This window comes from Pseudophryne corroboree, chromosome 7 (genome assembly GCF_028390025.1).
Source record: "Pseudophryne corroboree isolate aPseCor3 chromosome 7, aPseCor3.hap2, whole genome shotgun sequence".
Classification (NCBI taxonomy): Eukaryota; Metazoa; Chordata; class Amphibia; order Anura; family Myobatrachidae; genus Pseudophryne; species Pseudophryne corroboree.
Window position 1 is genome coordinate 99,741,399 of NC_086450.1, and position 17,283 is coordinate 99,758,681.

The following is a 17,283-nucleotide window of genomic DNA, read 5'->3' on the forward strand; positions in this document are numbered from 1 at the left end:
ACCCGCACACACACAGGGAATGCTCTGACTGAGGACAGGACCCCACAAAGTCTTTTGGGGAGACAGAGAGAGAGTATGCCAGCACACACCAGAGCGCTATATAATGCAGGGATACACACTACACACAGTGATTTTATCCCCTATAGCTGCTATAATACACAGTTTGCGCCTAAATTTAGTGCCCCCCTCTCTTTTTTACCCTATTGAGCCTGGAAACTGCAGGGGAGAGCCTTGGGAGCATCCTTCCAGCGGAGCTGTGAGAGGAAATGGCGCCAGTGTGCTGAGGGAGATAGCCCCGCCCCCTTCCCGGCGGACTTCTCCCGCTTTTTTCAGGATATTTTTGGCAGGGGATTTTACACATATATAGTCTTGCTGACTATATTATGTGTTTATTTGCCAATATAAGGTACTCCTTTTGCAGCCCAGGGCGCGCCCCCCCCCCCCCCCCAGCGCCCTGCACCCATCAGTGACCGGAGTGTGTGGTGTGCATGGGGAGCAATGGCGCACAGCTGCAGTGCTGTGCGCTACCTTAATGAAGACCGGAGTCTTCAGACGCCGATTTTCTGGACGTTCTTCTTGCTTCTGGCTCTGCAAGGGGGACGGCGGCGCGGCTCCGGGACCGGACGACCGAGGCTGGGCCTGTGTTCGATCCCTCTGGAGCTAATGGTGTCCAGTAGCCTAAGAAGCCCAAGCTAGCTGCAAGCAGGTAGGTTCGCTTCTTCTCCCCTCAGTCCCTCGTAGCAGTGAGTCTGTTGCCAGCAGATCTCACTGAAAATAAAAAACCTAAATATACTTTCTTTCTTAGAGCTCAGGAGAGCCCCTAGTGTGCATCCAGCTCGGCCGGGCACAAAATTCTAACTGAGGTCTGGAGGAGGGGCATAGAGGGAGGAGCCAGTGCACACCAGGTAGTCCTAAATCTTTCTTAGTTGTGCCCAGTCTCCTGCGGAGCCGCTATTCCCCATGGTCCTTACGGAGTCCCCAGCATCCACTAAGACGTCAGAGAAATAAAGATAAAAAGCACCAAATTGCATGTGCCCTCCCCCCCCCCCCCCGTTTTGCTCCCTTGTTACTTGTAAGGAGCTTGGAGGTCCGGGCCATCGTCTCTGCAGCGGCTGTGGAGAGAGAAGATGGCGCTGGTGAGCTGTGCGGCTAAGCCGCCCCTTCCCGGCGCGCTGTAGTCCCACTCAAATTTGAATTTATTATACTGGCGGGGGTATTGTATACGGTGCCCGGGAACTAAATATGCCTTCTGCCAGTTCAATTGACCCTCAGTAACTGCTGCCCAGGGCGTCCCCCCCAGCGCCCTGCACCCTGTGAGTGCCATTGGTGATGTGTGTGGGAGCATGGAGCGCAGCGCTACCGCTGCGCTGTACCGTTACTGAAGTCTTCTGCCGTCTGATGTCTTCTGTTCTTCTAATACTCACCCGGCTTCTTTCTTCTGGCTTCTGTGAGGGGGGTGACGGCGCGGCTCCGGGAACAAGCAGCTAGGCGCACCAAGTGATCGAACCCTCTGGAGCTAATGGTGTCCAGTAGCCTAAGAAGCAGAGCCCTTAACTAAGAAGAAGTAGGTCTGACTTCTCTCCCCTCAGTCCCACGATGCAGGGAGCCTGTAGCCAGCAGGTCTCCCTGAAAATAAAAAAGCCTAACATAAGTCTTTTCCAGAGAAACTCAGTAGAGCTCCCCTAGTGTGTGTCCAGTCACTCCTGGGCACAGAATCTAACTGAGGTCTGGAGGAGGGGCATAGAGGGAGGAGCCAATTCACACCAAGTCAAAGTCTTTTTAGTGTGCCCATGTCTCCTGCGGATCCAGTCTATACCCCATGGTCCTTTTGGAGTCCCCAGCATCCTCTAGGACGTAAGAGCAAATTTAGTTACTATTTAGATATATATATATATATATATATATTTTTTTTTTTAATGTATGTATGACAGCATTACGCTAAATATGATGTTAGAGCTGAATCCTGAAGAGGGTCAATACTAAGGAGTGTATTCAATAAGTGTCGGATCCATTCCTACATGCATTTGCCGGAAAGGATCCAACAAGGGCTATTCAATGGACGGCCAAATCCGACTGTCCGATTTTCGGCAAATCCGACTGTCTGATTTGGCCGTACCCGGGGTCCTGTCCTGCCGCTGAAAGCGGCGGCGGGGGTGCAGATGGCGGCGGGAGGAGTAATGGCGGACGGGAGCTGGACGGTGGCGGGCGGGAGCTGCCAGCATCTGCTGCAGCAGGGGTGATGTCTGCGGCGGCGGCGGAGGGAGGCGCTGCAGGGAGAAAGGTGCCTGGCCGGGGGACGGCAATCAAGGTACCTCTCATCCCAGTAGCCCACCGCACCCCATCTCCTCACCTCAATCCGACTTGTTTTCAAGTCGGATTAAGTTTGTGGGAAAGGGGGCCAAAACCTGTCGGATTTGGCCCCATTTCCGACAGAAGTATGTGGATCGAGTGTTTTCCGACAAGTCGGGAATTCCCAACTTGTCGGAAAAAAATCAGCCCCTATGTAATAGGTCGGAACCCCTTCCGACCTAAATCAGTCGGAAGCTGCTGTCTTTCCGACAAGATGGCAGTTTCCGACTCTTATTGAATACACCCCTAATATCACAATATGATCCTCACCGCTCTGCTACAAATTTACAAAGCTTTCCTAAACATTTCAGGTAGGGCACTAGTTGATCACATTGAAGCATATGCTGCAGATAATTACTGAAACTTTGCTTTGTATGGTGGCTTTTATAAGGTCCCAAATAAATGTAAAGCAGTCATGTATATAAATACACCTACTTCCTTCTTTTTCTTCTCCTCTTCTTTTCTCTTCTTCTCCTCCCTTATTTGAGCCAGGCGCTGTTTCTTGCGCTCCAGTTCGGCCTTCAGCTCACTTTTGTCGGACATGGTGAGAGACCTGAGTAAATGAGAGGAAGAGCAGAACTTATTGCCTCATTGACGTAGCAATTTTAAGGTATCATACCATAAATATATACTACTATATCAGACGGGTGTGGTAGTAATCTTCAACTGAACGGTGCAAAGTATTAGCTTGTATTTATTTCAACATCTGTTAGATCAACATGCTATATGTTTAAAGTTTTACAGTAATAAAATCAGAGATGTCTCAATATCTTTGACACGTTTTTTTAACAGTTTAAGAGTTTCATTAAATCATTTTCCATTTCCCTGACCAGAAGCACTGCTGACCAGCTGAAGTAATCATCTATGATTCAGAGATGAACATAGCGAGTAACATTGCTGTAATTTGGACGCAGCTGTGATGCTCAAACACTCTAATGCAGTAGGAGGCTTCTGTACGCCTCCTGATTGCAGTGCTGATCCGAGTTCTGCGTCAAAAGATACAGCATCAGATCACTGATTGTCACAGCCCTCGGCCACCTGAGTTAGCCTCAGCTTACTCAGACTAGCCACTGGAACTCCTCTGCCGGGCTGGGAAATCTACATTCAAAGACAAAGAGCCTGGCCTCAGCAGACAAACACAACAGGGTCAACATTCCCATTTTATAGACTGCTCCCCGTAGCCACCCCTAAAGCTGGGTACTCAGCTGATAATAGGATTTTGGTTACCTACCGGTAAATCCTTTTCTCTTAGTCCGTAGAGGATGCTGGGATCTACATTAGTACCATGGGGTATAGACGGGTACACCAGGAGCCATTGGCACTTTAAGAGTTTGAGAGTGTGGGCTGGCTCCTCCCTCTATGCCCCTCCTACCAGACTCAGTTTAGAAAATGTGCCCGAGGAGACGGACATGTTCGAGAGAAGGATTTAACACAGATAGCGGCGAGATTCATACCAGCTCACACATACGAGGCACAGCAAGCTAACTAGCTTGAAAAACTCAACTCCTGAAACATTACTTACCAAGTAACAATGCAGTACTCAACTAAAACGAAGTTGTACTGAACCAGATAACGGTTGCAGGAAAACGAAGTGCTGGGCGGGCGCCCAGCATCCTCTACGGACTACGAGAAAAGGATTTACTGGTAGGTAACCAAAATCCTATTTTCGCTTACGTCCTAGAGGATGCTGGGGTCCACATTAGTACCATGGGGATAATACAAAGCTCCCAGAACGGGAGGGAGAGCGCGGAGGCTCCTGCAGAACTGATTGACTGAACTTCAGACATCAGAGGCCAAAGTATCGAACTTGTAGAACTTAGCAAACGTGTTCGACCCAGACCAAGTTGCCGCTCGGCAAAGCTGTAACGCCGAGACACCCTGGGCAGCCGCCCAGGAAGACTGCACCTTACGAGTAGAGTGGGCCTTAACAGATTTTGGACACGGCAGTCCTGCCGTAGAATAAGCATACTGGATAGTGAATCTAATACAGCGAGATATAATCTGCTTGAAGCAGGACACCCAATTTTCTTGGGATCATACAGGACAAACAAAGAGTCCGATTTCCTGTGACGAGCAGTCCTCTTCACATAGATTCTCAAAGCCCTCACAACATCCAAGGACTTAGAGGGAATTGAGGAGTCAGTAGCCACTGGCACCACAATCGGTTGGTTGATATGAAATGCCGACACAACCTTTGGAAGAAACTGTTGACGTGTCCGGCGCTCAGCTCTATCTTCGTGGAAGATCAAGTAAGGGCTTTTACAAGACAAAGCCCCCAGTTCTGACACACGACCAGCAGAAGCTAAGGCCAACAACGTGACAGCCTTCCATGTAAGAAATTTGACCTTAACCTCCTGTAGAGACTCAAACCAGTCCGACTGGAGGAACTACAACACCACGTTAAGGTCCCAAGGCGCCGTAGGCGGTATAAAGGGAGGTTGAATGTGCAGAACTCCCTTCAAAAAGGCCTGAACCTCAAGGAGGGCAGCCAATTGTTTCTGGAAGAAAATGGACATGGCCGAAATCTAGACCTTCACAGATCCCAACCTCAGGCCCATATTCACACCTGCTTGCAGGAAGAGGAGGAAACGTCCCAGTTGAAACTCCACCGTAGGAAACTTCTTGGACTCACACCAAGAGACATATTTCTTCCAAATACGATGGTAATACTTAGACGTTACCCCTTTCCTAGCCTGTATCAGGGTAGGAATGACCTTCTTCGGAATGCCCTTCCGAGCAAGTATCAGGTGCTCAATTTCCATGCCGTCAAAACGTAGCCGCGGTAAGTCTTGATAGGCGAACGGCCCCTGCTGCAGCAGGTCCTCCCAAAGAGGAAAAGGCCTCGGCTCTTCCTGCAAGAGATTCAGAAGGTCCACGTACCAAGCCCGCCTTGGCCAGTCTGCTATAATGAGGATCGCTTGAACTCTTGTTCTCCTTACGAGCTTTAGAACTCTTGGAATGAGTGGAAGTGGTGGAAACACGTACACCGACTGGAACACTCACGGAGACACCAGAGCGTCCACTGCTTGTGGGTCCCTCGACCTGGAACAATAGCGTCAAAGCTTCTTGTTGAGACGAGAGGCCATCATATCTATTTGGGGTAACCCCCAAATGTCTGTTATTTTCTTGAACACCTCCGGATGGAGACCCAACTCCCTTGGATGGAGATCATGTCTGCTGAAAAGTCTGCTTCCCAGTTGTCCACTCCCAGAATGAAGATTGCCGAGAATGCCAATGCGTGTCTTTCTGCCCAGAGGATGATTCTTGTCACCTCTGATATTGCCGCTCTGCTCTTCGTTCCACCCTGTCGGTTCATGTAAGCCACCGTCGTTACATTGTCCGACTGTACTTGAATGGCCCGATCTCTCAGAAGATGGGCCGCCTGAAGAAGACCGTTGTAGACGGCTCTTAGTTCCAGGAGGTTGATCGTCAGGCCGGCTTCCTGACTTGACCACCTTCCTTGGAAGGTTTCCCCCTTGAGTGACTGCGCCCCAGCCCCAAAGGCTCGCATCCACGGTTAGAAGGACCCAGTCCTGAATCCCGAACCTGCAGCCCTCCAGAAGGTGAGGCAATTGGAGCTACCAGAGGAGTGAAATCCTGGCCTTAGGCGACAGACAAATTCTCTGGTGCACGTGGAGATGAGTTCCTGACCACGTGTCCAGGAGATCCAGTTGGAAGGCCCGAGCATGGAACCTCCCGTACTGTAGAGCCTCGTAAGAGGCCACCATCTTTCCCAAAAGGAGAATGCATTGATGAACCAAAACCCGGGCTGACTTCAGGACATCCCGGACCATTGTTTGTATCACCAACGCCTTTTCCTGCGGAAGAAACACCCTCTGCACTTCTGTGTCGAAGATCATCCCCCGAAAAGACAACCTCTGGGTTGGTTCCAAATGTGATTTTGGAAGGTTCAGAATCCAACTGTGGAGTCTGAGTAGGTGGGTTGTGAGAACAATGGAATGCAACAGCTTCTCCTTGGACGATGCCTTTATCAGCAGATCGTCCAGGTATGGAATGATGGTCACTCCTTGTTTGCGGAGGAGAATCATCATTTCCGCCATCACCTTGGTAAACACCCTCAGTGCTGTTGAGAGGCCGAATGGCAGGGCCTGGAACTGGAAATGACAGTCCAGTAATGCGAAACGGAGATAAGCCTAATGCGGCAGCCAAATTGAAATGTGGAGGTACGTATCCTTGATATCCAGGGATATCAGGAATTCCCCCTCTTCCAAACCTGATATCACCACCCGGAGAGACTCCATTTTGAACTTGAACTCCTTTAGAAAGGGGTTCAGTAATTTTAGGTTCAGAATGGGCCTGACCGAACCATCCCAAAAGGTTTGAATAGTAACCTGTGGGTTGCAAATGAGGAGGAACTGGCACAATGACCTGTGCCTCCACCAACTTCTGGACAGCCTCTAATAGGACAGTCCTGTCTGCCAGTAGAACTGGCAAGCCTGATTTGAAAAATCGGTGAGGAGGGAGATTCTGAAATTCCAGCCTGTATCCCTGGGACACAATATCTATCACCCAAGGATCCAGGCCGGACGATACCCAGACGTGACTGAACTGTCTGAGTCTCGATCCCACTGGCCCCACCTCCAGGCCGCGCAGTTCACCGTCATGTGGAGGACTTTGGTGTACTTGAAACAGGCTTTTGTACCTGGGAACCTGCAGCAGCAGGTTTCTTGGATTTAACTCAACCTCCCCTAAAGAAGGTATTGGGTGGTTTGGCTTTTCTAGGCTTGTTTCAAGAGAAAGATTTCTTCGGAGCAGGTGCAGCTGAGGGAAGAAACGGAGACTTACCCACTGTAGCCGTGGATATCCACGCATCCAAAGCTTCCCCAAAGAGAGCCTGACCTGAGTAGGGTAGGGACTGCACACTTTTCATGGATTCCACGTCGGCCGACCACTGGCACAGCCACAGTCCCCAGCGAGCTGAAACAGACATGGAAGAGATTCTCGCAACCATGGAACCCAGGTCTTTCATGGATTCTACCATAAAACCTGCTGAATCGTGAATGTTACGCAAAAAAATTCAACATCACCCTTATCCATCGTATCCAAATCCTCAAGTAAGGTGCCTGACCACTTTACTATAGCTTTTGCAATCCATGCACTAGCAATAGTGGGACGTAATATGGCCCCCGAAGCGGTGTACATTGATTTAAGTGTATTATCAATTTTACGATCAGCTGGCTCCTTTAAGGCAGTAGATCCCGGAACAGGTAAAATCACCTTTTTTGAGAGTCTGGACACAGATGCGTCAACAATTGGCGGGTTTTCCCATTTTTTGCTATCCTACTCAGGGAAAGGAAACGCCACCTGGACCCTTTTAGGGATCTAGAATTTTTTTCTCAGGGTTTTCCCATGCTTTCTCAAATATAGCATTTAATTCCTTTGACGCAGGGAAGGGTAGCAAGGCTTTCTTATTTTCAGTGAAAAAAGCCTCCTCAACATGCTCAGGTGTGGTATCATTAATATTCAACACATCCCTGATAGCCTCTATCATCAATTGCACCCCCTTTGCAAGAGAGGCAGACCACCGCAACACATCCCCATTACAGTCTGTGGTGTCAGAATCGGTATCCGTGTCATCTTGCATGACATGAACAAGCGCACGTTTGTGGGGGTATGTAGCGGAGCGTCCTGAGGTACCAGAATCGGGCCATACTGCCATAGAGTTCTGTAATACCTGGGTTGCAGATTCATTACCTGTCTGAAATCTGAGAAATAAAGATTTGATAGAGGAAAACCACTCAGGTTCCCTTGCTGGAATCTGTGCAAAACCAGTGCTATCCTGATTACATGGAATGGGATCATCCTGGGAGGACATATTCTCCGCAGCATATGACAGTGTCTCTGGACATAGCTAAAGGAGACCACCAAACACTCCACACAAACACAGGGGAGGACAGACAGAGTTTCTCCCCCAAGAATGGCAAGAGAGACGCAGAGATTGGAGCCAACCCACACACAGCGCTTCTAACCAAAGGGAGACCCCTTGTCAGCGCTGACTGTGCACCTTAATAGGATACACAGTCGTACTGCAGCCCCCCCCCCCCCCCCTTCTACAACCCCATAGTACCATTTACAGATAGCTGGAGTTGCTGTGGAGGGACCTGTTTCTCCTGATCGGCGCTGTGCAGGCAGGAAAATGGCGCTGTACGCTGCTGGGTCCGCTCTGAGTAGAAGCTCCGCCCCCAAAATGGCGCTGTCTTCCCGCTCTTCCACTGATTATACTGGCCTGAGGATTGAGTGCTGGCTGAGATCCGAGGATCCCGACAGACTTTGGGACCAGTGTAGGGTGTAGTGCTGGCACAGGGCGCCCCTCACAGCGCAGCACCATGTACCGCTGAGCCTCCCGGAGCGCAGTTAATACTGCGCTCCTACCCTGCTGCCGCCATCTTCACAGCGACCCCCCGCTTGCTAGGGGGGTCGGTGCCTCACTCGCCACCGATTCTTCAGCTCTGTAAGGGGGTGGGGGCTTGCTGCTGGGGCGAGCGATCCCCTGCGGCGGGGAGCGATCTGACCCCTCAGGAGCTCAGTGTCCTGTCAGTGGACTAAGTGGCTCAGACCCCGCAGGGCGGACACTACTCCCCCCCCCCCCCCCCCACACCTTAGTCCCACGAACCAAGGAGGCTGTTGCCAGCAGCCTCCCTGTAAAATAATAAACTCTAAATAAAAAACTTTTCTAGGGAAACTCTGGAGAGCTCCCCTAGCTGTGACCGGCTCCTCCGGGCACATTTTCTAAACTGAGTCTGGTAGGAGGGGCATAGAGGGAGGAGCCAGCCCACACTCTCAAACTCTTAAAGTGCCAATGGCTCCTAGTGGACCAGTCTATACCCCATGGTACTAATGTGGACCCCAGCATCCTCTAGGACGTAAGAGAAAGGATAATGGGGGTAATTCCAAGTTGATCGCAGCAGGATTTTTGTTAGCAATTGGGCAAAACCATGTGCACTGCAGGGGAGGCAGATATAACATGTGCAGAGAGAGTTAGATTTGGGTGGGGTGTGTTCAATCTGCAATCTAATTTGCAGTGTAAAAATAAAGCAGCCAGTATTTACCCTGCACAGAAACAAAATAACCCACCCAAATCTAACTCTCTCTGCAAATGTTATATCTGCCTCCCCTACAGTGCACATGGTTTTGCCCAATTGCTATCAAAAATCCTGCTGCGATCAACTTGGAATTACCCCCAATGAGCAGTGTATCCCCAGCTTGGCCTATTATCCCCGCACATACGTGTGCTAGTCATGGCTTAAGGTGAATACACATGGTGAGATTTTGACTAAGTGCCAATTTTGACTATGCAATGTCCCTTGAACTCCCTGGAACCCAGAGCCACCAATTTTGACTATATTTACTTGCGATTTTGACTATACTAGAAACTAGATAGCACACAATATAGTCAAAATTGCCTAGCTTGAATAGTCAAATTTTTCTTGTGATACCAACCCCATGGGAGCGCGCATCGGTATCGCAAGCTGTATACACACAGTGTTATATGTGCTAACTTTTCTTACGATTTTGACTATATACAGTGCATCCGAAAAGTATTCACAGCGCTTAACTTTTTTCACATTTTGTTATGTTACAGCCTTACTTCCAAACTGGAATTAATTCATTTTCCTTCAAAATTCTTCATACAATAACCCATAATGACAACGTGAATAACGGTTTTGTTTTTTAGATTTTTGCAAATTTATTACAAATAGAAAAACTAAGAAATCACATGTACATAAGTATTCACAGCCTTTGCTTGAAACTTTGTTGATGCACCTTTGGCAGCAATTACAGCCTCAAGTCTTTTTGAATATGATGCCACAAGCTTGGCACACCTATCTTTGGGCAGTTTCGTCCATTCCTCCTTGCAGCACCTCTCAAGCTCCATCAGGTTGGTTTGGAAGCGTCGGTGCACAGCCATTTTCAGATCTCTCCAGAGATGTTCAATCAGATTCAAGTCTGGGCTCTGGCTGGGCCACTCAAGGACATTCACAGAGTTGTCCTGAAGCCACTCCTTTGATATCTTGGCTGCGTGCTTAGGATAGTTGCCCTGTTGAAAGATGAACCGTCACCCCAGTCTGAGGTCAAGAGCGCTCTGGAACAGGGTTTTCATCCATGATGTCTCTGTACATTGCTGCATTCATCTTTCCTTCTATTCTGAGTAGTCTCCCAGTTCCTGCCGCTGAAAAACATCCCCACAGCATGATGCTGCCACCGCCATGTTTCACTGTAGGGATGGTATTGGCCTGGTGATGAGCTGTGCCTGGTTTCCTCCAAACATGACAGATGGCATTCACGCCAAAGAGTTCAATCTTTGTCTCATCAGAGCAGAGAATATTGGTTCTCATTGTCTGAGAGTCCTTCAGGTGCATTTTGGCAAACTCCAGGCGGGCTGCCATGTGTTTTTTATTAAGGTGTGGCTTCCGTCTGCCCATTCTACCATACAGGCCTGATTGGTGGATTGCTGCAGAGATGGTTATCAATCTGGAAGGTTCTTCTCTCTCCAAAGAGGAATGCTGTAGCCCTGACAGAGTGACCATCGGGTTCTTGGTCACCTCCCTGACTAGAGCCCTTCTCCCCCGATCACTCAGTTTAGACGGCCGGCTAGCTCTACGAAGAGTCTTGGTGGTTCCGAACTTTTTCCATTTACGGATGAGAGAGGCCACTGTGCTCAATTGGGACCTTCAAAGCAGCAGATATTTTTCTGTACCATTCCCCAGATTTGTGCCTCGAGACAATCCTGTCTCAGAGGTCTACAGACAATTCCTTTGACTTCATGCTTGGTTTGTGCTCAGACATGCACTGTCAAGTGTGGGACCTTATATAGACAGGTGTGTGCCTTTCCAGATCATGTCCAACCAACTGAATTTACCACAGGTGGACTCCAATTAAGCTGTAGGAACATCTCAAGGATGATCAGTGAAAACAGGATGCACCTGACCTCAAGTTTGAGCTTCATGGCAAAGGTTGTAAATTCTTATGTACATGTGATTTCTTAGTTTTTTATTTTTAATAAGTTTGCAAAAATCTCAAAAAAACTTTTTTCACGTTGTCATTATAAGGTATTGTGTGTAGAATTTTGAGGTAAAAAATGAATGTATTCCATTTTGAAAAAAGGCTGTAACATAACAAAATGTGGAAAAAGTGAAGCGTTGTGAATTCTTTCCGGATGCACTGTAGTCAAAATCGTAAGCACACATTGCACCGTGTGTATGCATCTTTAGTGTGTATATTCAAATAGAATTTTATTTTATTTTTTATTTTACTATAAATATTAGCAACTGACCTGTCAAGTACAGGGCCAATGATAAACAGCTGGTTATATGAAAGACAAGTAATATATAAAGGAACAGTGACAAATCATTAAAATAAAAAATAAAATAAAAAAGTCTTAAAAAAACTCAAAATTATCATAGAGCACACTAACATTAAGAATTACTGTCTTATGCTGGGTACACACTGGCCGATATATCGGCCATTCAATTGGACGGCCAATATATTGCTGGTCCGTCGGCCAGCGTGTATCAGCGATTTGTCTGTGAATGATAGATATATCGAGTCAGCTGTGCAGCACAGACAATATCTACAGATACATCAGCACATCGTGCTGTGTGTACAGGCGGTCAGAGGAACAGAGATGAGAAAATTTTCAAAACTGTTCGGTCAAACATATGCCTCAGTCTCATTTCTATAGTGAATCCCAATTGAATCACCTGTGGAATTATGACTTAGGTCTTCACAGTCCTACACCAACCACACCGTACAGCAGAATGAATGGACAAATACAGAAACAAATGGAGTAACATGGGATGGCGATGCAAAAGACCAACTCAAAGACTGCATTGCCGGAAACGCCTGTACACCTGTCCATTCCATAACGACATTCATCTTGCACAAAATGTCTCTAATCCCCACTAAAGACGGCATATTTATTGGACTCCTGTACTGTGCGTCTTGTATCTTCATTGCAAGCCAATGGAATATAAAGGTTTACACCAGCAAATAAATATAGCCTTTCCCTCTCTACTTGGACCAGAAATGTGAATATTTCTCATTTGTTCAGCATAACAGGAAAAGGCCTCCATAATAGCTCAGTGAATTCTGGGCAGATAAATAGCTGCCACGTTATCCAGCTAATTGACAGCAGAGCAACACACAAGCCTATTCTAGCATCTTACTCCGGGGCTCTCTGCTGTATTACGTGTCATGACACATCAGCTTTTCCTTGTAGATATGTCGGTGTAAGACCACAAAACACTGCAGAAAACCCCATTTACAAAAGTACAACTGCAAAACAAGCAACACATTGCTGTATGTCGCAGATGGGACTTAAATATTGTGCATTATATATTTTCCTATATAAGAAATAACCAAACAACTGTTTGCCTTGGTACTCCACAGCTTACATTCAGCAGCGGTAAACAACAAAGCACATTACTACAATCTGCAGCACCCTACATGCTGTAAGGTACAATGATCTCATGGGCAATCAATGATAAACATATTGTCGTTCAGTACCAAGGGGATCTGGTCAAGATGTCGGCAGCCAGAATCCCGACACCGGAATACCGAAAAGGTCAGGACACAGACAGCTGGCATCTCAACTGTGAGTATAGTGGGAGGCTTAGGGGCCCTCCGGGAGGTTAGGGTTAGGACGTGGGGAGGGGCGGGGTTACGTTTAGGCAACAACGGGGTAGGTTAGGGTTAGGCTGTGGGGGGAGGGAAGAGGTTAGGGTTAGGCTGCGGGAAGGGAGGGTTAGGGGAGAACATAGGTAGCACACCCCTGTCGGGATGCCGGCATTGGTATACTGAATGCCGACATCCCGACCGCCAGTAACCCATACTAAGAATATGCTGGGAAAGAAGCAATCTCATTCCAGAAAGGTTGTCTAGTCTGTACAGGTTACGCCAGTGGTTCACAAACTGGGTGCCATGGGGCACTTGCAGGGGTGCCACAAGTTGGTGGTCCATGATCAAATTATTTATAGTCAATGTGATAAGCAAAACCAAAGCTGGTGGCTGCAATCATAAAATATGTGGAACTGAACTTAAGGATAACTTATAAGCACAATTTACTTCTTTTAATAATTTTTGCAGAATTTCCATATAAGAAACTTTTGGCCTAAAGGTGGCGTGAAACAAATGCTGATACGCAAGGGCACTGCGATTCCAAAACATTTGGGAACCTCTGCGTTATGGTCCAGTATAACAAAAATGACCTGAAGGAAGAAAGTTAACCAGATCATAGCTGATGCTCAAAGTTCAGGTTATATAAAGCCAACCGGGAGGGCCTAACAAAGCCGTCTTTTTACTTACCTGCAGATTAGTTATTAAGTCCCTGCATAGCACATGATGAGTTCCCGGGGGGTATGTCAAACACAAAATAAGAAATTTGGTACAAAAAAAAAAAAAAAGACTAATGGACTGAGCAACTAAAATGCCAAACTGAGCAGTCTGGTGACAGAGGAAGCACCACATTGTATAGACTAAGTACACAGCTTTGTATAGTCTCATGGATTTTGAGTCACTCAAAGAATCCCTGCTAAACTTATTCAGTGTGATCACGTCTAATGTTTACAAAATATACTTAGGAGTTATACTGTATAAAAACATATCTGTAATGACAATATTATATAGTATTAATGAAACGACACTATATTATAAATATTAACAACTTATAAAGATGCTACAAAGTATCCACAGCACCATGCAGAGCAAACATAGAAATATTCCAAATTATCAGAGTATCAGATCATTAAACAATACGCAGCAGTAGGGCCTAGCATAACTACTAAACAACAACATAACACCAAAGAACGGAGTGTGAGGGTAACCGAGCAGGGCGTTATACTGAGGAAAGCAACAGTCTCAAGGAAAAATCAGTTCAGTACTCAATTATACAAAAAGGTAGGGTTTAAGGGCACATTTCCAACTGGGGATACTGTTACAGAATCGTTAAGGGTGAGGGAGTGAGTTCCAGAGGATGGAGGGCACTTTGAGCAAGTCTTGGAGGTGAGTGTGAGAGAAGTTGTCCAGGGTGGAGGAAAGGTATGGTTCGAGCAGGAGCCGAGAGGGCAGGACACAGTGTGGAAAGAGGTGGACAGAGATGCAAGAAGGGAGCACTGGCTTATGATTTTGTAAGTACAGCCGGGTACACATCAGAAGGATAAATTCCCAGCCAATCTGCTGGGCCTACGGGTTCACTACGATCTGCTGGCGGCCGGCCTCCCGGCGACCAGCATACCGGCGCCGGGAGGCCGGCTGCCGGCTTACCGACAGTGTGGCGAGCGCAAATGAGCCCCTTGCGGGCACGGTGGCGCGCCACACTATTTTATTCTCCCTCCAGGGGGGTCGTGGACCCCCACGAGGGAGAATAAGTGTCGGTATGCCGGCTGTCGGTCTCCCGGCGCCAGTATGCTGGTCGCCGGGAGCCCGACCGCCGGCATACTGAAGACCACCCGGGCCTACATATCTCGCGGCCTGTACACACTGCACAATGCAGTAGTAAGACGGTGCGATGTACCATGCCATGCTGAATTTAGCCACATGGTATCGTTAACAAAATCCTCTGATTGACCGTGCAACACGGCCAACCAGAAGATACCATTAATGACCAGTAGGAGTACACGATCGCAGGTACAAACTGCACGCTCCGGAAGATATGTTGCTCCGATTTGACTGGAAACTACATGTCGTATTGATGTCATCCTGGTGTGTACCCGGCATAAGGAGGAGAGGTAGACTTGAGTGTCAGAGTATATATGGTTTTGAAGGCAGTGGCAGACATACCAAATACTAGTTATGACTATATAGTAACCCAAAAGAGAAAAGAGAAATACAAAGACTAAATAACATTATCATTTTATTATGCGATTATGATTACAAGACAACCAGTAAATTCACAATAGAGTAAAAACAATTTAAACAACATTGTGGGGCTAGTCGGCTAACCTTAAATGAAGAGAAAATATTACCATAATTAATAAAGTACCAAGTTATGAATTATTTCACAGAATGAGGATAATATGTAAAAGACCTGTATCAATATATTACAATTAACGTGATTATGTAAGAGACAGTACAGTGCGTTATATAGGCCACCATATGACATAAAACGTTACAAATTGTTTCTAAAAATGATACATAGTAATTCATCTCAATTTAAAATTAAAACTATTACTACATTAAAATAAAAAAAAATAAAAAAAAAAATAAGAATTTACTTACCGATAATTCTATTTCTCGGAGTCCGTAGTGGATGCTGGGGTTCCTGAAAGGACCATGGGGAATAGCGGCTCCGCAGGAGACAGGGCACAAAAAGTAAAGCTTTTACAGGTCAGGTGGTGTGCACTGGCTCCTCCCCCTATGACCCTCCTCCAGACTCCAGTTAGGTACTGTGCCCGGACGAGCGTACACAATAAGGGAGGATTTTGAATCCCGGGTAAGACTCATACCAGCCACACCAATCACACCGTACAACTTGTGATCTAAACCCAGTTAACAGTATGATAACAGAGGAGCCTCTGAAAGATGGCTCCCTAAACAAAATAACCCGAAATAGTTAACAATAACTATGTACAAGTCTTGCAGATAATCCGCACTTGGGATGGGCGCCCAGCATCCACTACGGACTCCGAGAAATAGAATTATCGGTAAGTAAATTCTTATTTTCTCTATCGTCCTAAGTGGATGCTGGGGTTCCTGAAAGGACCATGGGGATTATACCAAAGCTCCCAAACGGGCGGGAAAGTGCGGATGACTCTGCAGCACCGAATGAGAGAACTCCAGGTCCTCTTTTGCCAGGGTATCAAATTTGTAAAATTTTACAAACGTGTTCTCCCCTGACCACGTAGCTGCTCGGCAGAGTTGTAATGCCGAGACCCCTCGGGCAGCCGCCCAGGATGAGCCCACCTTCCTTGTGGAATGGGCCTTAACAGAATTAGGCTGTGGTAGGCCTGCCACAGAATGTGCAAGTTGAATCGTGTTACAAATCCAACGAGCAATCGACTGCTTAGAAGCAGGTGCACCCAACTTGTTGGGTGCATACAGTATAAACAGCGAGTCAGATTTTCTGACTCCAGCCGTCCTTGAAATGTATATCTTTAAAGCTCTGACAACGTCCAACAACTTGGAGTCTTCCAAGTCGTTTGTAGCCGCAGGCACTACAATAGGCTGGTTCAGGTGAAACGCTGACACCACCTTCGGGAGAAAATGCGGACGCGTCCGCAGCTCTGCCCTATCTGAATGGAAACTTAAATAAGGACTTTTATAAGATAAAGCCGCCAGTTCTGATACTCTCCTGGCCGAAGCCAGGGCCAGTAACATAGTCACTTTCCATGTGAGATATTTCAAATCCACCTTCTTAAGTGGTTCAAACCAATGGGATTTGAGGAAATCTAAAACTACATTTAGATCCCACGGTGCCACCGGAGGCACCACAGGAGGCTGTATATGCAGTACTCCTTTGACAAAAGTCTGGACCTCAGGAACTGAGGCCAATTCTTTTTGGAAGAATATAGACAGGGCCGAAATTTGAACCTTAATAGATCCCAATTTGAGACCCATAGACAATCCTGATTGCAGGAAATGTAGGAAACGACCCAGTTGAAATTCCTTCGTCGGAGCATTCCGACCCTCGCACCATGCCACATATTTCCGCCAAATGCGGTGATAATGCTTTGCGGTGACTTCTTTCCTTGCCTTAATCAAGGTAGGAATGACTTCTTCAGGAATGCCTTTTTCTTTTAGAATCTGGCGTTCAACCGCCATGCCGTCAAACGCAGCCGCGGTAAGTCTTGAAAAAGACAAGGACCCTGCTGAGGCAGGTCCCTTCTCAGAGGTAGAGGCCACGGATCGTCCGTGACCATCTCTTGAAGTTCCGGGTACCAAGTCCTTCTTGGCCAATCCGGAGCCACTAGTATCGTT

At 47.2% G+C, this 17,283-nt stretch overlaps 1 protein-coding gene across 6 annotated transcripts in view; it reads right to left on the bottom strand.

The window, feature by feature from the left end:
• Nucleotides 1–17,283, bottom strand: part of DYNC1I2 (dynein cytoplasmic 1 intermediate chain 2) — a 178,937-nt gene that overhangs the window by 119,306 nt on the left and 42,348 nt on the right. For all 6 annotated transcript variants that reach the window (XM_063933473.1, XM_063933472.1, XM_063933476.1 and 3 more), the window contains exon 3: nucleotides 2,785–2,902. In XM_063933473.1, the coding sequence (XP_063789543.1) occupies nucleotides 2,785–2,892 (108 nt within the window). In that variant the 5' untranslated portion in view covers nucleotides 2,893–2,902. The remainder of the gene's footprint in view (nucleotides 1–2,784; nucleotides 2,903–17,283) is intronic.